This window comes from Hippocampus guttulatus, chromosome 21, assembly GCF_054856545.1.
Source record: "Hippocampus guttulatus isolate MCC_2025c chromosome 21, RoL_Hgut_1.0, whole genome shotgun sequence".
Classification (NCBI taxonomy): Eukaryota; Metazoa; Chordata; class Actinopteri; order Syngnathiformes; family Syngnathidae; genus Hippocampus; species Hippocampus guttulatus.
The window spans coordinates 3,468,797-3,494,375 of NC_141281.1; the positions used below are offsets into that span (position 1 = coordinate 3,468,797).

Consider the following 25,579-nt stretch of genomic DNA (forward strand, 5'->3'; position numbering starts at 1 on the left):
GAAACGCCAACGTGGCATAACTAATGACTTAGTCGTCGCCATATCAGCAGGGCTCTTTTATCAGTTCATTATGTGCAATCGCTTATGTAATATGAATGCCATTTGGAAGTTCTTGTAGTCGCTGCGCATTCAACGCATATGACTTCCTTATTCGCTAATGTTGAGGCTTTGTTGTTGATCCAGCAGCCCGTTGGCCCCGGAGCGTGTTTGACTTTAAAGTGTGTCTGGAAAACAATTGTCATGCTGGGGGTTTTGGAGCGGCGACTCGTGAAGCTCAAGGGTTGTCATGAAAAGCTTTACTTTGCATCCTATTGATTTTGGGAACTTCTGTGCAAATTTCCTTTGGTGTGTTTTCTTAGACTCATCGTCTGAGCTAACAAATAAAAGGGACGGTAAATTAGAGATCACAGCGAAATGGCTCAAACCTCTTTCTTAAGTGCATTAATTTCATGAAAACGCTACTCAGGAAGACAATCCTATCGCGGCGCATGAGAAGAAGAGCACAGCCAATAATCCGTTCATGCTAAAGTGTACCCAGAAAGCCGGCGACCGCGTGCTCAAAGGCAATTCTCATATCCCCTTCGAGCAAGTGAAACTGATCAAGTTCAACGCGGGTCTGGAGTGGCAGAATTTATTGCCACGGTTCTGACCCAAATGCTCATGATAGGGATTCCGGCTCGGCTGCCTAATGACATCAGGGGAACAGTGAACATGGCGAAACCACTTGGGTGTTTTCATGTGGGGCTGATAATGTTAATGGGATTAACACGGCGTACCTAAACCCTAAGCGAGATAAGCGCAGTGGGGCCCTATTAAAAATACATTGGCAACAATGGAGTGACGCAGCACAGCTGAGGAAATGACGACGTGAGCTTGACGGCACTCTCGCGATGCACTGTAGGTCCGTACCACTAAAAAACGACCACTACAATTTAACAACAGGTATATAAATAGCGCTCGGACACTGTCAATAATGTGCCTTATTGTTTTTGGACATTGCTGTCTCGTTCACGGTGATGAGTTCTGACAGATGATTTAGTTAAATCCCGTATATCATTCGTGAAAAGAATCCATTGGGAGAGCAAGGTTGGCCGATAAAACAATGCGAAATGATAAATATGGGGTAACGTCTACATTCGAAAGCCCCTGACATTTGAACATGATTCTTTGTCAAGGTTCAGGTTGAATGTTTTGACGGAACGTGTTGTTTTCTAATTTGTATGACTGTCAAGAAATGAAAATAAACGGAGTCGCCTGTACACATAACGCATGTTTAATACGGGCGAACTGAGGCCCGGCTACATCTATTATCATCACTTAAAATCGGACGAATCGGTTCAGAACCTGAACAAACTGGATCTAAACACGAAAGGTGGTGAGCGAAGAGTTTAGCAGGACAATGTAAAAATGGCCTACCGGTGTTGTTGCGATAGGGGCCGGTGTCGGGCCCTTGGCTCTGGCTGAGGCTCCTCATGGGGCCCTTGTTGTGGTAGATACGTTCTTCATATATGGGCTCGATATGGCGCTCTGGGGACCCCAAGGGTCGCAGGGGCTCCTGGCTGTGCTGACTACTGTAGGAGCCGCGGGAGCCTGGAGGGGACAGAGAGGAAAGAAAACGTTGCAAAGCTGAAAAATGCCCGTCAATATGTGGGGTTGATTTTGAGGCAGAGGAGGAAGACGGATTTGAGAAGGTCCACGACAGGGGGTCATCCTGACCTTGAGGGCTGAAGAGTGTGGAGTCCAACATATTGTGATGAAGAGGATGAATGAGGTAGGGGGGTAAGAAAAGAGGTGACGACGCTCACATTGGAACGGGCACTCACCGTGACGAGCGCGCGAAGCTGGGTGATGTAATGAGGTGTATACAAAGCCTTTTGCTCCAAGACCTGCCCAATTTTCCCCATTTGGGTGGAAGACCTGACAAAGGCCAGCCATTTACATATTGAGAAGGGTGTAATCAACAGCAGGCATTCAAAAGGAGGCCCTCTAAGTACACCGTCGTGACATGAGCACTGGTGGAAATGATGGATAATGAGCAGAAGGCAACAAAAAAGAGAAGGCGAGGAAGATGTCACTGCATTTCTTTTTTTCTTTTTTTTTAATCTCCACTGAACACATTGCTGTTTGTCAGCAATAAAATAATGAGATGCCGTGCGTTTGGCAGGCGGTCCAAATTCACAGGGCGATGGAGACATTGACAGCAGGCATTTGTTCATTACAGTGGCCGACAACTGCAAGGGCTGGGGCTTCCCTTCCACAACGAGAGCACATTAAATTAAGGAAGCAGAAACACACGCGCACGCACAGTGGAAAGCCATGGGTGAGAGTGAATGAGAGAAAGCGGGAGGGAATGATGGTCCACTGGAGCTATCGTGTCACGTTAGCGTGCTGAGGAGATTCTTGCCTCCGAGTGGGAGGAACGAGCCCGACTCCATGATTTACACCTCTTCATCTTAGCCAAACATTTTGGACGATTTGATGCTTTGAACTTAGTGGGAACGCTCCTTTTCTCGCTGGGCTAAAACAACGTGCACAAAGGCAGTCTCGGGTGAGTTTTGCGTGACACCTAAGTCACTGATCGCGATGGCGCCGAAGTTGTGTGAAAAGGATTCAAAGCAAATATTACAATAAAGATATTTGCCGGACGAATACTTGTAATTCCTTGGGTAAGTAACTCAACACACAATCTTGAAAGCTGTGACATAGTGCTGGAGAACCCCCCCCCCCCCCCCCCCCAAGATTAGATTACCTTGTTTTCGTCATTTTCTTGGTTCTTTTGATTGATGCCTTGCACCACTCGGCAAGGGTGTACCACATAATTGACAGACACAAAAGAAACCACGGAATACTGAAAAAGCACTTTTTTATTTTTTCAGTAGAATGCCACAGCGAACTGAGTGATTTTGGTTATTAAGGTATCAGCTCTTAAATTGATGAGCTTTTTGTGTTATCATCATTAGAGTAGATTTGTCCTGTCGCGGGTATTTAAAATGAACAAGAAAGTGAAGAAACTAGGATGCTCCAACAATTTCTTCCCCACGCCCATGACTGCCCTGTGTATATGCTTCCAACAAATTTCATGGGCAGTTAATTCTGAACGAGAGCGAGGCTTTTTATACTTGACCATGCAAAGGGATCACAACTGTGCCTCGGGCAACATCAATCAACGTCAACCCATTCAAGTGTCAATTACTTCTGTCATTGCTGGCTCTCAGCGTTAGCGCCACACAGGAAGGAGTTTTATTCCTCAACCTCCTCTGCGTTCTTTTACCGGTTACCAAGTCATGATGGCTACAATGCATCGGTGGGTTACTGTCAGTTTTTGTCTGCTTTTCGATGTGTTTTTCTTTCTTTAAAAAAAATGGGGTGGTCATTAAAATAGATAATTGAGAAACCAATCCCATCACCTAAATCACTCAACTGTACATTTATGTTGTACTTTTATAGAGGGCAGCCACAAGTGCACTCCGACACTTTTTGCACGTTAGAAGTAAATCTCAAGATACTAACCACAACACGCCGGCGGTGTCATTCACAGATCATTTAATTCAATCGACTTAAACGCAGCACTTGACCTTTCTAAGAATGGCTGAGTGGACCACTGATATGCAACGAAGAGGCTCCATCATAACCCAGGTGCTTAAATACCACTCGGCCTCCACACACGCACAAACAAAGCAACATTGACACGCTTATAGATTTTACCACAGGTTGGTTTTCCTATTCGGCAACACAAAAAACACATCGATAGCTCTTCCATGTGGACTCCAAATGTGACCAAATCAATCGCGCTTGCTTGCAACCAACGCGTTGACAACGTAGACGTCATCGGAGCGACCAGATTTCCGCCGCAAAATATTGAAAAGGCCTTCGTTACAACAAATCGCGGGAAGCAAAAAGCCACCGCGACCTTGATTCTGAGCAAAATTCCCATGCCAAAGGTTTTATGATGCGGAGAGCACGCACTCAGGAATTAGTGACTGCAAATCGAGTTTGCCATCCAGATCCATCGTTTTTGAATGCGGACCAAACTGAAGTTCAAACATGGACATCGTACCACCGGCCGATGCGCAGAAGCAATGACGACCAAAACCATATGACGACGCCGGTGCGTATTGACTCACCTGCTAGACTGCCGGGCCTCTGGAGTGTAGCGGTTGCGTAGAGCTCATGGGAAATCTTGTACTGGTCGGACGCGTGGTGAGCTGCGAGCCGTTTGGGAGACAAAGTGGCATAACTGCCGATGCCCGAGCTCATCTGCAAAGCCAAGGAGCGGTTCTCGGTCAAATAGCGCGAAATAAGCTCAGTGAGCGAGAAAGATGAAGTGCAGCAAGCGCTGCAATTACTTTATTCACTCTCTGGTGGCCGCAAGATGTAGATGTGTTTTGGTTCAGTTGGTTGCTGCACTTTTCAATTTGCTAAACCAGCTCACCTTTATTTCAATTTACACAAGGTAAAGTTGCCCAAAGTGGCTTCATGGATGGTAAGTGTCACTTTGTGCAAATCACTTGAAAGCACTTAGCATGACAGAACTCGGCCGGTGCCACACAAACGTTTCCTATTGGCACATGTGTAAACAGACTTTTCCAAATTCAGACAAAGGCAAACTCTGACGAGGATAACAACAGTACTTTAAAAAAAAAAAAAAAAAAACTGCTCCTCCCAAAATAATAATGCTCAATTTGTAGCTGAGCAATATTTTTCAATCTTTGACATGATATGAGAGTGACAGCCACGGTGTGTCCGAGGAGGGTCTTACCTGGTGAAGGGGGGATGATGAGCCGGCCCCTCCCCCGGTGCCACTGGATGTGGGTGGAGAGGCCAACCTCAAGGGAGAACCTCCGCCACCCCCTGTCGTCACGGCAACGTTGGTGCTAGAGGACAAGCAAACATCATTCACCTGCAAAATCAATTGCAACGTGGTTGACGAATTTTTAAAGGAAGGGTGGGAACCTAATAAATAAGAAGGATGTTTGTGTGCCGACCTTTTTAGTTATTGTCCCAAAGTTTGGGAAACTCGATACGAATTAAAGCACACTAAAGGGACACGTTGTATTTTGTACTGCAACCTATACGACTTTCACATTGAATGATTTCTTATCGTCCCTCCTCTCGTCATCTGGAAGAATGATGTTTTGCAATGCCGAATTCTGTCCGCCCGCCTTCCTTCTCATCCTCAGTATGAAAAGCAATTCATCAACATCGGGATGAGCATCACAGTCACCCGTGTACCTGAATGACTTAGCCAGGCGATTAGCAGGACACTGTTTGCTGGGAGAAGACGAGGAGGAGGAAGGCAGCCGTTGAGTGGTGGAGTACCCCAGAGAATCAGACGCCGATCCCAGGCGTTGGAGTTTATTGGGGGACCCTGGGCCCGAACCCCCTCCCCCACCACACAGAGGGGAATTGACTCGCTGGGCAGGTAAAGTGGAGCTCGAGTAGTAGATGCCTACGGGACAAAAGGAACACAAATAACAGAGATTCCAAGTTGAGCGCATCTAGTTTGCATGGTCAAAATTAATGTGTAACCTGAACCACGTGCTGCTTCACCAATTCTAAAGACAAAGAAAGTTTTGGACACCTGCGGTGTATCGTGGCAACCTCTTCTGCTGAGTATCGAAAAATCAATCCCACAATCTTACAGGTTGCAGAAATTTTAACCTTTTTTTTTTTTTAATCAAAGGTGGCGTGCATAACTGTCAGGGACATCAAATTGCAGCCGCTCAGCAAACTGTCATGCAATGTCAGCTTGATTTATTAATATGATAAAAAGCGATGGCTAACTGACCAGTGGCCAGAAAAACAGGACGGGGAGAGCTGAACACTTACCCGACCCTGCCCCACTTTGCGATTGTTGCTGCTGGGCTGCACGGCTCGAAGTCACCTGGGGGAGGGGGGTAAGAAACACAGAGGAAGAAGGATGAATCATTACGGAGTGAGGGTTGGGGAGGCAACGGAGCGGTATGGGGGAAATGCAGAGTGAATGAAAGGGGAATAAGAGAGATAAAGAGTAGGACGCATTAAAAAAAAAACTTATGCACAATGACTTCAGTCACATCTTTGAGCAAGGAGGCCTGCATGAACCTCGAAAAGAACGTAATGAAATCCCTGCAGAACACGGGGGGGCTAGGGGGGCATTCAAACAGACTCTTGGAATCAGACGACGAACGCAGAGAAACTGCGCTGACCGAAATAATCTCTCATTAAGCCTTGTTGTAGCACCTACTCAAAGTAGAGGAGACAACTACAAAGGCTTTGTGAATTCACATCTTAAATATCATGTATCGTCACATGAACCCTGTCGCTCGCAATTTCAGCCTTCAAAGCTCAATAAAGATGTGAGTCAACTCCCCTGATGTTAAATAATACACAATCCTGTGTTTTTTTAATCGAAATCGAAAAAGATGAGCTGCAGCTTGGCTCAGCGACTGTGAAGCTCACGAAAGCCAAGACAAAATGCTATCCGTGAGGTCTATCGTGAGCCGTTTCCCCACAAAAACGTAGTCGGGTTTCGTAGTACACAGTAACGCTTTACAATGAGAGAACAAATGTTTTCCTTCGGGCCCATCTCATTTAAAAACTACAAATGCATGGTTGGAATGTATCCCACGGGCATGTCCCCATTCTTTATGGTCAGATATGGATCATAAGAGTCTTAAAATAAAACGACCAGGTCCCGATAATAATGACCCATTAAAGTTAAACTGTTTATTGTCTTTGGAATGACAAAACTTGCTGCTTTAGACTTGACGCGAGGCGGTGGGAGGGAGAGGACATATGCCAGTGCTCCTCAGCTGAGCCCCATCGCCTTATGTTGATAATTAGGGCCGTAAAGGTGATCCAGAGACATTATTACCCACCCGAGCGGCTATAATAGACCATGTTGCAAGCGCGCGGTTCCCAAGTCACTTTGGGGCACTGGCATTATTTCCCTTTGGCTTGCAAAACTCAAATAAATAAATAAATACAAAAATAAAAAATCAGTCCAGAACTTCATACATGTTGAATTTGAGGGGAATTGACTCGCTGGGCAGGTTTCTAATGCAGTTTTTTTCTTCTTCTTTCTTATAGTTCAGAATTGTTGGAATTATGTTCAAACCATTTTTGGTTTGACAACATTGATCTTTTATAATAATACACCAGCAAAAAAAAAAATGCGACACAAATCAAACCAGACAAAGTGGCTCACATTGCTGACAGAGGAGTTCAAAATTGTGAGGGTTTCAATTGCAGCTCTGGAACTTACGTCATCTTCGAATCTTGATCAGCCTGTGACTTCAATGACGGCAACTCAAACAAGTTCAATCGACAAATGAACGCCTCTCGGTGTCTCAGCTTCAGTGAGTTGGACTCCACCTAATTATCATTTCGTTTTAACAGCTTCCTCAGCTGCTCATTATAATTTGCTGAAATCACCTCATTTTCCATGTAACCTTCATGAATAAATTACAAACTCTCATCTAAACAACCTCATGATTTTTTTTTGCCTATTCCAAATTGTATTATCAATATTGTTTATTCGAGCAGAATTGGGATATAAGTACACATTATGTGAAGCATGCACAGCATTTCATTTTTCTTTTAATATTGTTTTATCCCCCGAATAGAACCCCTGAACATAAACCTCTAATTAAAAATGTATGGAGGGGTAACTCATTAAAAGGGCATATTTCAAGTCAGAAACGTCTTCATCAGTATGCACCCGAGGAATAAGCATCTTGGGTCCATGATGAGCGAACCAAAATGAGATGCTGGACCCAAGATGCCTGATCGTGATTTAGGGAAGTTGCCCAAGTTAACGGCAGCATTAGGACAGATTGACGAGTCACGAAGAAGGCAAATAAACGATGAGCGAAACAGAGCGTCGGTTGTCACCTTTGCAGTGCTACTTCTGCCACTAAAACACTGGAGTAGTCGAGGTGCCACATCGCCATGTATTATTAAAGCAAAGCCTCTCAGGGTTATAAATACCCTGCAGAAGAGCACCGACATGCCGCTCCGTTCGATTTCCCACCAAATCGTCCTTAAACGGCACCTTCTTCAAACTTGAAATGTGCTTGTGTACACACATTAAAAAAAAAAAAAAAAGAACACCATAGCGCTTGGTTCGGCTCTGCCGAGGGAAACACCGACTGCAAGCACACGCCAATCACATGCAGCGTGCATGCCTGCGGGCCGCACCTGCGCGTCGAGCTGCAGCAGTAGCTTGTGAAAAAGTCAATTCATGACCCTCCCTGACAGCTCTGGCCCAATTACACTGACAAGGCTAAAACATGAGAGGCGATGACATCGAAAGCCACACACACACACACACACACACACACACACACACACACACACACACAGCAATGGTGAGCCAAGAGGATGAGGGGGAGGAGGTGAAGAAAGAAAGGCGGAGGACTGCCTTGGCACAAATATCAAATATGACAATTAATAATATGAAATCGTCTTCAGACAGTAAAACCCCCGAAACTTAATGATCGCGTCGTGAAAAACAAAGGCCCCGATATCTTCAAAAACACGGCGCCGATTAATGAGGGCAGGCTTGCGAGCGTCTGTTTGTGAGGCCCCTCGTGGGCAAATGAGCACGTTTATGGCAATAATGCATCACCTCGGAAATCCTGACGTACCGCATTACTCTTCATTAACGCACTGCTGTGATTATGAGGTGGATTCTACCGCGGCTTTATTTCTCAGGTCCTCATAAACTCAAGGCTCGCTGGAGTGCTTTTGATTGCTCTTAATTGTGTGTGGGTGAGCATCTTATTACCTGTCTCCTTAATAACAGCTTTTACCATGTTTGAAAACTTTGCAAGGCGGGGGCTGAACCCCTCCATCACCGCATTACGGGATAAGCGCGTGCCGCCGTTTGATATGGAAATAAAAGCCCGGCGAGTTTGCTATGTGCGATGAGACAAACTTGCGGTGAAAAGTACCGGCGAGGCCTTCAAACAAATCCATCAAGTGTTGTAACGACTGAAACAAAGTGACCCATCTGTTAAAGGCAAGCAAGTCGTGTTGTTTTCGCCGTCAGCGTCTTCAGCGCATCCTACCTGGTTATAGCTGTGCACGGCTCCCCCAACCTGCCCGCTGCGCTGAGGAGATGCTGCGGAGATGCTGTCGCTAAGGGCGAGGGTCTGGTTGCTATGGTAGCTGGCAGAGTACTGGAGCGAAGCCTCCGGGGTGGAGTTGAGCTGCAAGGAACTCTGGGAGAGGAGCGCAGGTCCTACGGACAGAGACGGCAGTCGGTTGGATGAGGGGTTGAGACTTTGTCATGCCGGCGTGCATGTACGCGTGCATGTGAGGAGAGAAAAGGGTGAGGAAGACCAGGGAGGGATTCAAACAGCTAGCGGGGGATGAAGGGGAGTGATTGAGAGGCAAAGAGTGAACCGGGGAAGCGAGAGAGAGAGCGAGAGAGAGAGAGAGGGAGAGAGAGAGAAAGCACAATTTAGAGCAGATAGTGCAGCAGTGCAGCACTCCGTGAGTTGGAGATGGCATACATAATTTATTAGCAGAGGGAAAGAGAAACAGAGGAACAGAGAACATGGGAGGAGGAGGAGGAGGAGGAAGGCTGCAAAGAAGAAGTTAGAACAGACGGAACAACTTGATATGTTTCCTCCCCGAACCGTGTCGAAAGTTACCTTGTATCATCGACGTGAACAAAACCTCCAATTGAACCCTTTTTCACAAAGCGTGGATGTTATACGCTGGCGAGGAATCAGCAACTTTTGGAAGCGACTTTGACTGCCTTCCTGCCTCGGGCTGCTGGGTCGTCTCAATTATGAGATGGCGTTCTTCAGACCACCAACGCTCAACTAAATGCATGAATCAATCCACGACATATTCCGCTTTATATTTCTGAGGCTGACACGACCGGTATATGAACATTCGCGACAGCACACCTGTATGACCTACTTAGCGAGACGAAACAGATCGAATGAAATGCTTTCGGAAAGAAAGTCATGCTTAGTTTGGATTGACAGCGATCGATGCGGCAATAAGGCGGCGCCTGATTAGTATGTGGTGCGCTGTATCACGCGGGCTAGTTCCAAGATTTCATAAGCTTTATTATCTTCGTCAAAAATGTTCACCATAGCGAGGAGATTGGACGGGTGCCTAATATTGTGAGCGGGGAGCGCACTTTCAAACCTGAGTGAAATGAAGTCGGCCACTGCGATCAAACCTCTCAATAGCCAGCAGTGTGGACGAGCGCGTTTGTGTTTAGATCACTTTGGGTTTTATTCAAGGGCAGTTAGGGATGTGACTTTTGCTCCCATCGCTCGTATATATTTCATTAGGCCACTATTTTTACTCCTTGGCTGTCTCTTTTCATTTCTGACAAAAGACTGATATGCCTGTGATGTGTTTAATTACAGCTCGTGGCAGATGCGCCACATGAACAAAAGCTTTAAAAAAAAAATTTTTTTTAAAGGCTACCCGGTGGCACGGCGCTTAGCTCGGAACACGCAGCAAGAAAGTTTATCTCCTTATAGATATTTTGAAGAAAATCAGAAATGAAATGTCAACAACACATTCTAACGGCTGGGGGGGGGAAAAACCCCGCAGCGAGCTGGCCCTGAGACTCAGACTAAACCGCGACCCTAATTAGGGCAAGTACAGACAATGAAATGGATGGATATGATTAGGGTACAGGACGTCACTTGCAGGATAAGGGCATTTTATATCTTATATGAGTTTATATATAGGACAAAAGATTGCCATCTCGCTTCTGATAAAATGAAACATTTGAGTGTTCAAGTGTTGTTGTTTTTTTTTTATCATGGTCGAACTGCGAAGACCAGTTGCAGATAAGAAGACCTTGATCTTTCAAATTTGAAATCATTAAGTGTGGGGGGGGCTGTTTTGGACAAATTAACTCCCTTGAGAACAAATGTGAACAGATACAAAAAAGTTTTTTTAATGTTTGAATGCATTTTGGCTGAAGCTGTGCTTTGTTTTGGTTTGCAGGTTTGCTTTGAGGAATATCAAGTGTGGGAAATAATTTGAATTTAATCAGGCCTCATTTAAATTCACTTTTAATCTGTGTTAGAAAACACAAAACAAACAGACGCAGGCACACACACATACACACACACACACACACACACACACACACACACACACACACACACACACACACACACACACACACACACACACACACACACACACACACACATATAAAATGTTGCCGATAAATAAACTCACTTTCCACACCGTCAAGGATTCCTGACTCCTGGAGGGAACGGATGCAGGAGTCCACCAACTCCAAACCCGTGGTCAACTCATCCTCAATATCCTTTTGTCCATCGGCTGAGAAAGCAGAACAACAAAATGATTCCGGGATTGAGCCACATACATGAAGAATGCACTGTATTCGTAAAATGGTGACCTGTAATGAAGCTAGGAGTGGCGAAATGGCAAAAGGGTTAATTACCTTGAGCATTCCACCGAAACTGTTCATCTGCCGAACTGCAAGCAAAGCATAAACACAAGCGCACATCACTACGTTGCAAAGACGAGCAGAGGTTCATGTCCAATGCGCATCTTCGGAGAGTACCAGAAATCAAAGTTTATTCATCATGAAGATGATGAAGCTTTTGAATAATGCCGCTTGATTATGAGCTGAAGCATTTGATAAAAAAAAAAAAAAAAAAAAAAAAAATGATGGTGCTCTTGTCATCAGCAATGGGAAGTTGTGCTACACTGCATCCAATCAGATAGCCACTGAAAATCTCCACAACCATACAACTGCTCCACGTCAAAATTCAGCGCAGATGCATACATGTGTGTTAGCGTCGCTGCATTTTTTTTGGAATATTTCAAACATTGTGTTTTGTCCCCCCCAGCTTTAATGCATAACCGACACATACATGCTACAGCTTCTGTGATTGTTCATGACAAATCTATGTTGTATGTCATCTTGCTGGCCGCAAGACAAAACTACAAAAAATAGTCACAGGCAGCATGATAAAGTAAGTCACTGGTTATATACGGATGGAGTAAGAAGCAAAAAAACCCCAAAAATGTTGAGACTTGAGACAAAAACTGACAGATATGTTGTGGTCCGTTGTGGTAAGCGGAGCGTCAGTCTACTTTGTTACGCAAGCCCGCTCGGAATACCGCAACACTTCAACCCCAACTGGCTGCCACTTTCTTAAAATAGGGACCCTGTGGTGTAGAGATGCTTTACATCACGCCACTCTCAACAGCGAAATCTCATAGCGCCCTCTGCTAATCGCATTGCTGCGCACAAACTACACACGAGTTCAGTTTTGAGGTCTGTTGTAATGTCCACAAGCAAAGCAGCCTGCTTGGAGTCCTACAACAAACATTTTAGGAATGAGGCACATGTTTTTTGTTTTGTTTTTTTTGTTACAAATTGGTTTATTGATGATACTGTAATTTCCGGACTACAAACGGCACGTGATTAAAAGCCGCAACAGCTCATTTTAGCCAAAACAACTCATTTGTACATACAATCGCCAATTCTGACGAATAGTCACAGGTCTCCATTTTACCGGAACCTTTCAGATTTGTTGTCACATGAGGCAAATTCACAGATGAGCATAGACCAGGATCATATGGCGAAGATGGCTGTAGTTTTTGCACTTGCTTAAAGTGCACAGCCATGTGCACCGCTATACCACATTTTTGTTCCCCTCGAGTCTCCCCCCCCCCTCCCTGCCTCCCCGCAGCTCAGAAGCACTCACTTATTTGTAGATCTGTTCGTTTATGGTGATATACATCCACCCACTGATGGTTGCCATAACAACAATCATCAATGCATCATCAGTCAACATGACAGGGTGACATGATAACTACAATCTGTCACTCAAAGCGGCTGGCATGTCTTTTATTTAGTGTGTGTGTGTGTGTGTTCCCTCATATCAAACTTGTGTGAAGACTTTGCACTAGATAAAGGCATGCTCTGGATTGATAAGTACAAAGGCAATGTGGAGTGACAGAGACATGTTTGTGTCTTTGGGGATGCGCAAACTATTGTGCCTGATGTCGCTGATTTGCACCTGCCTACATAGTGTATTCTATTAATGGAGGCCACCACTCATGTTTTTTTTTGTTTTTTTGCAATGTGGGAGGAAACCGGACTACTGGGAGAAACCCCACAAAAGCCTTGGTATGTATCTTGGCTTTTCACTGTAGGAAAACTAGATAACAGTTTTGCCTGTTAAGCAAGTCAAGGCTTGTGTTTTCCTACTGGCACACTGACCCATCACGAGAGAAAAGCAATTTTCTGCCCCCCCTCCCCCCTCCCCCCACTATTTCTATTCTCGAGATGTGCCTTTTTAGTCATTTCCAGTTGTGTTTGGGATGAGGTGGCAGAAAAAAAAATGCAGCAGAGTTCTGCTCAATCACAAGGTTCACTTGCAATGGGCCACGCTATTCAAAATGGATTCGAGTATTTTGCCACCTCATTTGAACGTTATCATATGCACTGTTCAAATGATGTCAGCGGTGTGGCAAAAGCAAGCCGAAGCTCCTTTTCTTGGAAATGTTTTATTCCAAGGTGATGCAAACGCAAAGTATTAATTTGGGATGCATGCACTTGTGGATCCATTAAGCCCCATGAACCGCAATCACTAAATAGTTTTCGTATGAGCAGAGCAGTACGCATTTGCATATGAATTGGAGGAGGACAGCGTTGCTGAGCACACAAGGAAATTAAGTCCAAATCGTATAACACGGAATCATTGTTTGCCAACAGTACTCTGACTGGATCCATAAAAACGTGGAAAAACCAACAAATTCAGAGCGGCGCTGATTTTTGTCTTCGATATTTCATTTGCCTTTTCAAAGAATTGCTGTTTGTCAGGAAAAACATTGTCTTGGCCATCAAGAGTACCAAACAAAAAAAAGGGCAAAATTAAAATGGGATATGAACTACAACTGAGTCATGCAGAAAACAGAATTCCAAAAGCTGCCGACAACCTTGTCATCGGTGTTCGTCGCACACGCTAGCCGTGCTGGTCACCTATGACTGACTGATAATCAATCTCCGTCTTTTTTAGAGCAGTCCTTCACCAGATTGGAGCATGTGCCTCTTATGTTGGAATGTGACAGTGATGTGAAAAAGGGAAAGCCATCGTTCAATTTGAATTGAACACTTAAATGAGGAAATTTCTGCTGAATGAACGTTACCAATATAAACCCTTTGTTGTTCAATTAGGGAAGCCCTGTTCCCAGGAGACATTCACTCTCCAGAATATGGTGTGCATTGCATGCTGTGAGCTGCTCATGCATACAATCGCTTTGATGCAACACACGCACACGCGCACACGCACACACATGCAGCAGCCACCGGCAGGGTGCAGCAAACTTGTGACCGATATCGCTGGTCTGTCTGACAGCAGCTGAACTCACCCACAGAATGATCTTATCACAATATATCTCATTCGGATATTTAAAAAAATAAAATGAAAAATACCAAGCATACATCTTGACATTTGGGTTGAACTTCTCTGTTCTGTTGAGGAATATTTTTCCACCACATCTTTGTAACGCTACAAACCACTTAAAAGACAACACCACAAAAGTTTTTTGGTTGTTTTTTTTTTTTTTAAGTGTGACGCAAGAAACACAAAGATATTTTGTCATAATGCTGATCCCCTTGATGGCATTATGACCAAAGAGATACGGTTCTGCATAACATCTCAGTTCTCCTTTCTCATGAAACGTGATATTTTTTTCCTAATCCGCTTTCAATTAATCCAGTTGTAAACTTTTCTCCCAGACGCAGATGAAAATGTCACCCTACACATCCAGACATAAATACAAGCGAGGCAAGCTCTAAACACCCATTTAAAAACCTTTTGGTGCTTGTGTGAGCACCAAAACAATTCCTCGGATATTTCCACATCAATGGATAATAACAGACTTCTCCAAACAATACATAAGCAGCAATGATATGTCATGAGGTCGCTGGGAACGTGAGCGCAGCGGAGCCCACTCAGCACAGATCAGCATTTCGGACGTGGGGTGGAAAAAAAGTCATGGACATTGTTATTATTCTACTCTGGCACATTTATCACCTGCCTTGGACCTACACGGTGCTCTGCAGGGCAAACCAACATAATTTATGAGGCGGCGATGCAAAAACAGCAATCCATTCATTACGTAGCTGCTTTGTACCACAGAGTGAGAAAAGTTGGTGAATAGGCATCGGGTGGCGGGTTATATAATTTACGGGTTAAAAGGATCCCTTATTGCATTTTGCTCCTGGCCTTTTTCCCCAGCAAGTGCGCACTTTTTGGGCTCTTGCTCTTTTCGCCATTCACTGTCAATGTTTTGGTTGCAGTTTTCTCTCCGTTTTCTGCCTCTGCCTCTCTGGCATTGAACCGTGGTTGCTTCTTATCTATTCGCACCAATATCTGGTGTTGGGGCAAGATAAGCATTCATTTGCATGTTTAATGAACCAACGCCCCCCCCCCCCCTCCTCCATTAGCCTCAGAGTGGGGACACACTAGTGCAAAGCAGAAACACACTCGCACATGCACAGGCACATGCACACACGCGCGCACACAGACCCACACATGCACGCGCGCACGCACTCACAATGCTACTGTTGCCCTAAAGGCCTCCATCTCCTTGCCGCTGACATGGAGTCACCAGCTGCTGACTCCTACAGAAATAAACATGGCCCATTTATCGAGCCTCACATTCCCAACTTATACGACAGACACACTGGCAAAGCATGTCATTTCAAAACGACCCTGACATCATTTGACATCTTGGAAAGAAACCAATGCATCCCCCAAACAAAGAACAGGCAAAAACGCTATCATTAGAAAGTGACCCGGATTTGTTCTGTGCTTTTAGTAAAGGAATATCAAATGTTCTTATATTGTCATATAATATAGAACTGTGTATCGGCCGGAAGTCCTGCAGGATTGAGGATACAGGTAATTGTGCTACAAATGTAAACAATCCGGATCTATATCCACACGCCCAATATATACACGTACAATATTTCCTAAAGCACAAAGATGTAATTTCATAGACACATACATCTAAGTGTGTGAAGAAACAACAGAGAGAGAAGCAGAAAGAGAGATAGACAGCCGGCTGAGAGATGGGCCCACCTGCCACCATTTTTCTCTCCTCTCCTCCTGGGAAATGTATCATCAGTCATTAGGAGGGACTATGACTTCTGCTCTCATCATTCACATGTGCGCATTCGCACACATACGCGTGCATACAAACTCCAACGCGGGGCATATTTTAAGGCGGGCGTCTGCGGCCGATAATTTGAGTTCTCTCTATGCAGCATTTTGCTGAGCGTATAAAACCGCCCGCAGCTAATGGTGTGATGGATCCCTCTATTATCACCCAACTTGAGAGAAGAGAGTGAGCTATAGTGAGATAAAGGAATCTAATTGGATAATATTTTAGTCCTGGCAAAAACAAGGAAGTGACCAGGGACGAAATATAGATATATATAAGCACGTAAAAAGCAGTAAAATGATAACTGCAAGTTAAAATCGAAAACTTGTCGGTAGATGTTGGCGCCTTCCACTACCTTAAATCATACGAGCTCATTTCGCCCTTGTCATATTTAAGACATGTGCAAAGGGCAGTTTGAAGACAGTAGTTTAAATTTTCAGGAAATGAAAAACAAAACAAAGGCTTGATTGTTTTTTTGATTGCCCAAATTGCGGCGAGGTAAACTGAACTCTACTTGCCGCTTTGGAAAACGTGAAGCGTACAGCACAATTGATGCATAATTTGATGGCACTTATTAGAATAATGAATCCCCCAGCACACAATCGGCGAAACGTGCGCACGCAGGCCAACTAATTTGCTTTTCTCTTGATTTCTTTTTCGCACAACAAGACAAACACTCACAAATACAATCTATCACTTTTTACCTCCCACTGACCTTCCCGTAGGGGAGTTTGGCAGATGTGTAAACTAAAAGCCGCTATAACCTGAGGACATGAACTTTACACCTTGCACTTCTCAGTTTGCACATCTCCTTGTGACTTTAAGCTTTATATTTGAGCTTGATGCTTTCAAAAGAAATTTGCCGTGACTGGTTACACCGCTATCTCATATTTCCTTTCTCTTGCTCCTTACACTTCATTGATAGATAATAGATAGAAACATTTATTAGGCTGACAGAAATTCAAACGGTTTTAAATGCGTGTGTGTGTTTGGTTATGTTTTATGGATTTCTCTCTGCAGCTAAAACCTAAGGGGGGACTTAGACTTAGACTGTCTGTTTACAGTATTGGCATAATCCACATGCTATGACTCTCATGATAAATAAATGACGGGACGATGCCCATGCACTGAAATATTTAAACCACAGATCATTAAAAACTGGCAAAAGGTTACATTACAAATGTGTTTCAAAATAGACGTTATATCCAGTTCAAGATGTACCTGATGTTATTATCATCATCATCATCATCATTATTCCCATTTCTGCGCTAATCTGTGAATGAAATCCATAGTAGAATGTCGGTGGTTGTGAAGGCAATGGGACCCAACCAAGGCAGAGGAGACATCATGCAGATTGTGAATAATACATAAGAAAGCAATATTGTCAGAGACACTTGCGGTCAGGTCTTTGAGAATGAGACAGACATTCTGAGAGTGTATATATACTGTAAGCATAATAGTGGAGTAAAATAACATTTGAAAAATAAAAGCCGAGGAATGACAGAGGCTAGAGAGCAATCTGGCAGAGGACAAATGAAGGAGAAAATGAGACAAGGAGAAGAGGCGAGAAATACAGACGCAGATAGCGGGAAAAAATACTAATAATAAATCAATGAAGCCATTTTGTGGCGCTGCCATGGGGTAATGAAAGCTATCTATTAGCTTTTCTCATTCCTTTCTTTTTTTCCCCATTTCCTTCGCTACCTTTGTACTATGTTACCACCCCTGGCACGGATACTGCTTGCTCGCTCTCTTTCTCTCTCTCCCTTCTTAAAACAATTCCATAGGAAAGCGCAGATGTAAAAAATCCCATTTGTTTCGCTCAGGTTGACGCGTCATCTGTAAACTACCTGCGGGGGCCAAGTCAAGTTCACAAAAGCAGAACTCATTTTATAGCTACAATTGACCCCTGATGCTTAAATATTGGTTCGTACTGTAGGTGTCATAAACAGTATCGCCTCACTTGTCAAGAAGACTTATGATGCTGCTTAGCTAGAATTCCATTTGCAGTGCAGGCATGCACAATGCAAGGTTGAATCCAATGAAACACATTTACAGATGTCTACCTTTTGCAAATGGCTAAATCTTATTAACTACCGCGTAATATTGAATGAGAAATTAAAGAACACAGTTGCTTTGCTTTTTTTCCCCCCCAAAACGGCTCCCAGGTGTCTGAATGAAAAGGTCCCAGATATTTGTCAGTCATAATACACAAAAGGAAGAAGATTTACAACACATCTAATATCCACTCATGACAAGTCAGTCTTGTGCAAAAAAGCCACGGCTCCTCTGTCGACTCGCACCAACCCGACCCGGCCCAATGTTCGTTTCCATGATCTGCTGGGGCATGCAGACCATTCTAATCTGTGCACCGCTTGGTCTTTTATAAATGTATATCGGGGGGGGGTTCGGGGTATTTTTTTTCTTTTGACATGAAATTTCCAACTGAGCTAAATCAAATGAAAGTGATGTGATTGAGTTAAAGAAAAGAAAAAAGAGGCCCAGAGCTACACAGCCAGTAAAGCACACACGAGACAGCAGGAGAAAAGAGTTTCCCCACGGGCCGCCGCTTTTGACTAATGTTCGAAAAATGATAAAGTAGCCCCCGTGTGGCATTTGGTGTCACACACTTGCACAAATCGGTGTCATTGCTACACACAGACGTGCGTTTCCTTGCTGTTAAGTGCCGCGGCGTTGCAAGCCAGCAGATCACAGTGTGAACAGATGTTCGCCGGGATGGGCCCACAACAGCGCTGTGAACAACATACTGCTGAGCTGAACAATTTTGGATAGGAGTCCAAGGAGATGCCTGAATTGCTTGATTGAAGAGAACATGGACAGAAAGGCACACAGCACACTGGCAAGAACATCAACCATTTATCGCTACATATAAACAGGGGGTACAAACTCCATATGAAAGTAACTTGCACTGTCTCACTCAGACCAGTGTCAGGGCCCGTGCTGAACTATTAAAACTTTAAGACTCTGTAAAGCCAAATGGAATGTCTTGTAAATTTGACACACCGCTGATAAAAGTCTTAACATTCCTGCCAAATTTGAATGATTAAAAAAAAAAAAGTTACCAAGTGCGGCCACTTACATGTCGAGAATTACATCATATGACAGCGCTTCAGTTGTTTTCTTAGTTTTTTATAATTCTGTGAAGATTGAAAGTTTACATTATGACTCAGTTGTAGGTGCGATGGAGCCGAAACCAGCCGACTTTAGGCACAAACAGGACAACGTGCTAACCTTGAAAACTCAACTGACCTTAAAAATGATAAATCTATGTTTGTTGTTCTGTTTGTTTCTCTGCTCGTCAGTGAAGAGAATTTGTGGGGAATAAATTAGACTTATTGGATAATGTAGTTGTACGTCACGCAAATCAGTTCGTCCTTTTAATTTCCTGAAAATAATTCTATTGAATGTTATGTACTACTGTAAAACATCTCTCCAAATGTAGATGGAGTCCGTCTGTCATAATGGAAGCCCGGGGAAATGAGCGGCGATGTTACAGAAAGGTTAGCGGCATCTCATTGAATGCTATCAGATCGCCTCCGATCACTCGCAGTCATATCACAGATGCCCTTATCTATACTTAGGCTGGGAACAATCGGAACAAAAGGATCACGTCAATCAAGGCGGCGGCGAGACGAAATCAAGCCGGACAAATTCACACATGAGCTCTGGTGTGATGCACAGACAGGGACGTCAAACGCACATCACACGTTGGAGTTACCGCGCATTGACAAGTTCAAGTGGGCGCGGGGATCAACGTTGACTCAGCGGCATAATGAGCTCCCCGCGGGCATACGCGCGACTAATCCTCTAGATCTGCTGTGATTACCAAAGGATGACGCAACCATGAGACAGCAGACAGGCTAGTGCTGCTCGAACCGCCCCCCCCTCGCCCTCCCCAAACACACGCACACTCACACACATGCATGGGGGGGGCTTCACACAGAAAGGCCATAGCTCCAATTCAAAACTCCAATTTCAGAAGTTCTGAAGCAGCTTTGTTGACCAGTATTCATCCATGCTGCCTGGAAAATATTGGAAATGGAATTAATCTGACCTAGGATCAAAGTATCACATTCATAAAGCTTTGCAGAACTTTAAAGTTATAAAATTGCCTCGCCATTCTCAACAAGTGCCAATATGAATCATGGTGAAGTGGTCAAGCATTTAAAGCTCGAGTGTTTATCATCACAGGAATTTCGATACACTCAAATCGATTTAAAAAAAAAAAATTATTCCACAGGGTGTTTTCCTTTGGATCCCTTTCAGGCGTGCGTACACGTACGATAAGTTGCTGGAGGGAGTCAGAGAAATGTTGCATTCTGATGAAAGTTTTCCCTTTGACATTGCAGAAGAGCGCCAAACAAAAACACACACCCAAAGAAAACTCTGAGAAGTGAAGAAGTGAAAACCCAACTTTCTAACTGACTCACAATGTGGATTTGTTTTTTTCTGTTTCGGAGGAAGGTGATTTAATGCGAGCAGATGGCAAGCGCGATATTCGGGCTGTTAGCATTAAAATGCCTCATTAGCATGTAGGGCACACTTATCTGCTCATCCATTTCTAACTTGCCCAACTGCATCATCAGAAAATAAGTTCAACAGCAGAAAGTTTGGTGGATTTCATAGTAAGATGGTGGTAGTGCAAAATTAATTCTTGTGACCAAACATTTTCAGTAGTATGGAAATGCCACCACCGCGGTGACTCTTTCGTGGCCTTATTCGCAAACACAGTGACATGTCAGGAATCAGCAGAGGCGCTATTAACTGCGTCTCTATAAAAGGTACACTTCCGCTATGGCAAACCTTTTTTTGGGGTGGACTGTATAATGTTCAAAGCAAAACGCACACACATGCTCACACACACAGCACTCGCCATCACCTCCGCATGCAAAGGAAAAAGGGGATCTTTGGTCGTCACCTGATGCTGCTCATGCTGCCGGCCTCCGATCCCAGCTTGCATCTCTCGAGTTGGGTGGCAACGATCTGACGCTCGGCTTCAAGCTCCCGGGTCAGGCGCTCAAACTGCAGCTCCTGTAGATGCACAGGGCAGACGGCGTACGTTAAACGGAGCAAAAGAAGGAAGGACGAGGACATGGAAATGTTCATGAATGGCGGCGGGCCGGAATATTAACGCCCACTTGCATTACAGGTCAACAGCCAATTATGCTTGAAGGAACAACTACGGTTATTGCGAGATTCATCTGCGTTATTTGGTGACACCTGACCGATGAATTGGAAAAAATAATGACACAAAAACTGGAAAGTGTCTGCAAAGAGTTTCTCACACACTTCAAGGTCTCATTGTACATATTGCAATGCTTCCATTTTACTGAAAGGTCTCATCATATGCAAAGTACTTTGTTTAGGCAACGTGTGACCTGATGCAACGTTTCCCTTGAGGCGCGTAGACAGCACTCAGCAATGCAACGTCTCAAAATAGGTGTCATCATTCTTTTCGCTCAGACTTTTCAGCTCGGATGGGATTGGCGTGCGAGAGTAGGTGGGAGGAGGAGTGACTGGTTGAAAATAGCCCAGATGCAAAAATAGCTTGTTCATCCCTTTGTTGACACTGTCGCTTGAATAGAAGTGCTCCTTTTGAATGTGTATAAATTAGGCTAATGAGCACGTTTGTGGAATTCCTCCTTGGATCGCGCTATCCCCACGTGGATGTATCATTTGAGCACGGGGTTTATTTATTTTCTGCATACCCGATAGTTCGAGCGTAGTGACAAATAACACAGAAGTGCTTCAGCAAAGGCCAGCCATGTGAAGCGACTTCTTGAGAACCTGTCAGGCTCACCTATTTGGTATGCTAGCTATACCATGCACACGACTGGCTATTGAAGCACCTTACTGACTAGTTAATATATCAGCACTTTAGCTTTGAAGTAAATCTGCCTTGAACCATAAAAATGACTGCGCGCAAAAATGCATTCACATACAAGTGAATCACACGCGCACGGATCAATAAGCGGAACTGTTGGACTCCCCCCCCAACCTTACACCAGGAATGTGCAAGTACAATCAATGTGTGTGCACGTGTGTGTGTGTGTGTGTGTGTGTGTAAGAGAGACAGTGTGAGAGAGCAAGAGAGAGAAGCAGAGAGCAAGAGAGAGTTGCAAAGAGCACGTGTGCTGGTCTGATTGGTTTTCAAAGCGCTGAATGACTTGATCCCCCCCCCCCCCCCCCCCAGACGCTATCTCAAGTCTCCCAGCTCAATCCCCTCAACACTCAACATTACACCACGGTGCAATGCAATTCGTCTCCCCCAACATTCTCAAGAAGCACTTACTCATCAATATGCACACTTTCTTCCCCCTTTTCTCATGCCTCTCACTTGCAAGCACGCACGCACACACACACACACACGCAACAAGGCCCCACTGTAAAGATATTACAGCATATATAGATAGAGAGAGAGAGAGAGAAAAAAACATGTCATTTGAAAGCACAGGGGCTAAAGAGCCAAACGCGAGCAAACTCGTACTACTGTGCTCAATGTCTCAAATTGATTTGTGAGCACCCAGCTTTCTTAAAATGAAAACAATCAATCAAAGAATCAGCTGTGTTATTGTATGAAAGGTTAGCTGAAGGAAGCAGTTGCAGCCCCACCCCAGTTTTCCAAAACACAGTACCGGTACTTACTCAGTTTGGCAGGCTCTACTTGCTATACACACACTAGCATGTGTGTGTGTGTGTGTGTGTGTGTGTGTGTGTGTGTGTGTGTGTGTGTGTGTGTGTGTGTGTGTGTGTGTGTGTGTGTGTGTGTGTATATATATATATATATATATATATATATATATACAGTATATCTGTATATTATACTGGTGATAAAAGGCCTTAATACTTGTCTTGTTCTGCTTTCTGCTAAAAACGAATTCCAATGCCGCGCTATACTTTGGTTATATTTTAATGTACGGTACGCGATAACAACCTCGATGTGCGGTACTTGGTATCGCTTCGGAAAGTATTGTGTTTGGGCTCTGCATGATTGGACAAAATGCAAGATAACAGCAGCGGCCCCGATATCAGAGCTGTGAATGGAACAAATTGCAGCCTTGCCCTCTCACTTTGTTAGGATAAAAACAAACCTCCCCCAAAAAACAATGTGGCTCTTTCGACACGATAGACAAATGATCCTGCTCGCCACCATAAAGACGCCGCGTGGCGTCTGCGCTTGATGGTCTCTGTGTGTGTCTGAAGATAAGGCCCAATCATTATAAAGTGGCCTATGGGTAGCTATTAGCGGCGCTGTTTTTGGATGGGAGACAAAAGGCTATCAAACAGAGCTCTGACCTTCTCTTTGAGACGTGACGCTCCCTCTCTCAACCCTCCCCTCTCCATCCTCAATCGGCAGAGGGAAAAATGAGTGGAAGGAAAGAGCGGGGAAAAGGACGCATGAATGCGAGCTGGTGAAAAGGTCGTATCGCTCTCGTCCGTCACGCCCGTGCATACTGAAGACCACCCAACCCCACAGGCGTCACATGCTACTTTTTTTTTTTCCAAGGGATCACCTTTCAGAGACTTATCCGTCCGTGGCCTTCCTTCTGCACCTGCCGCCGTTTTAATGAGTGCAAAGTCGAGCAGGGTGGGTGGGCCAATACCTGCAGGTGAGGACGGTGAGGTGACTGTGGTGATGAAAGTCACATGAGATGATGGCCACAGGGAGGAAACTTGATGCTCCCTCTTTATATATTCAAGAAAGAGAAGGGAGGGGGAAAAAAGAAAGAAGCACGGATATGACTCTCAAGTCAGCTACGTTTTTTTTTCTATTTTTCATCTGCAAAAACGATTGCAATTTAAATTTGGCGTCACCAAAGTGGTTTTCTTGCCCGGTTAGGGGGAATTAGATCATTAAATGGCATCAAAAGAATTGATTAAGGGATTGATGTCCCTCTCTCTGCGGCAGCTTTTTATTTTATCTGCAGTTGCAGTGTTGCGCCACTGTGGAGGCGCTATAGCAACAGCAGTGCGCAGTAAAGACCGAGAGCAACGGCTTACGTCCTCCTTCACCGAGTTCTGGTGCGCCTTGATCAGAGAGTGAAAGAGCAGCCATGAATTACTATCAGCGTGTTGGAGAAAAACCGAAACCAGAGCATCCAAGGCAGACTCCACATCTTGACAACTTGTAAGTGAACATTCATCCTACTTTGAACGAGACTGACCTCGTCGTGAGCCAGAGTCCAATAGGCAGGGAAAATCAGACCCTTTTCCTGTATCCGGCCTCGGGATGCTTCGATAAGCCCATGATAGGCACGGGCTTCTTCCCAGATGCAAGAATCGAGCAGGTCTACCTGATGTTACAGCGTCTCAATCTTTCAACGGTGTAAAATTGTCTGAAGCGCAAGGAAAGAAAATCCGTCTTGACAAGAGAGCTAAAACAGCTCCTTTAAAAGGGGAAGCGACTTGAGGCTGTGGACGGACACGCTGACGTATACAAATAGCGACTTTGCAAAAAACCCTCCTCGAGAACCCTGTCAGTTCTGTTTTGGGATAGCTGTCGGTTATTTCACTCAGAGGCGCTGTTCCAGAAAACAGCCTTAGAGAACATGTTGGAAATAGATGGAGCTTCGTCACGTTTTGGGAGGATGATGCGCTGCGACGCCTTCACGCAGCTGCGCCGAAACTCCTTTTCCAATCTTGTCTTGTACAGAGGACAGCTTTGTAGCCAATTATAGCACCCGAAACATATGATTTCATACCTCCACTTCTCCTGTCAATTTTAAAGAAGTGGGAGACAATAGAGGCGTTTGCACTTCAGGCACTTGGTTTTGTTTGACATCAATTTCAGACGCATCAACTTGGAGTACACCTTTAAAAAGGCAAGAGATCTGAAATGCAAGACTGCCAGCAGCTGGCCCATAACAGTTTTATACGCATTATAAATATTCAACACGCAAACACACCAATACTCTGACAGAGCTCCCCCTCGTTAAATTATTTAGGATCTCAGTGGGAAAAAAGAAAACATCTCTCTTTGTCTCTGATTTCACTCTGACTTCTCTTATCCACGTGTGGGTGTGTGTTGGGGAGGGAGGGGAGGGAGGGTGTGTGTGTGTGGGGGCGGGGGGTGCACGTGTGCACAACTGCATGCATTTGAGAGCTGTAAACAGGAAACTGTGAGTGTGGCCGAAGAAGATATGCACGCAGACTCAGCTTGGTCAGTCTTTATTATGGCTTTAGTGTTGCTTGTTACATGCACTCGCCTGTAAAAATGTAAATGCCCTGAATTTAAAATATGCCTTTAGCATAAAAAAAGAGTGCCCTTTTTTTATTATTTTATTTTATAATGTCAATAAAGGCTCAGGGAAAAGGGATTAGTATGTGATTTCCGCAATGTAGAATACAACATTGGCTGCAAAACAATCAAGCCATT

The 25,579-nt window shown here is 44.5% G+C and overlaps 1 protein-coding gene across 3 annotated transcripts in view; it reads right to left on the bottom strand.

The window, feature by feature from the left end:
* ctnnd2a (catenin (cadherin-associated protein), delta 2a) overlaps window positions 1–25,579 on the bottom strand; it is a 114,658-nt gene that overhangs the window by 55,627 nt on the left and 33,452 nt on the right. For all 3 annotated transcript variants that reach the window (XM_086102124.1, XM_086102126.1, XM_086102123.1), the window contains exons 3-11: window positions 21,122–21,234; window positions 11,438–11,472; window positions 11,209–11,313; window positions 9,054–9,226; window positions 5,830–5,884; window positions 5,233–5,449; window positions 4,760–4,874; window positions 4,125–4,257; window positions 1,417–1,590 (exon numbers count right to left, since the gene is read on the bottom strand). In XM_086102124.1, coding sequence (XP_085958250.1) covers window positions 1,417–1,590; window positions 4,125–4,257; window positions 4,760–4,874; window positions 5,233–5,449; window positions 5,830–5,884; window positions 9,054–9,226; window positions 11,209–11,313; window positions 11,438–11,472; window positions 21,122–21,234 — 1,120 coding nt within the window. The remainder of the gene's footprint in view (window positions 1–1,416; window positions 1,591–4,124; window positions 4,258–4,759; window positions 4,875–5,232; window positions 5,450–5,829; window positions 5,885–9,053; window positions 9,227–11,208; window positions 11,314–11,437; window positions 11,473–21,121; window positions 21,235–25,579) is intronic.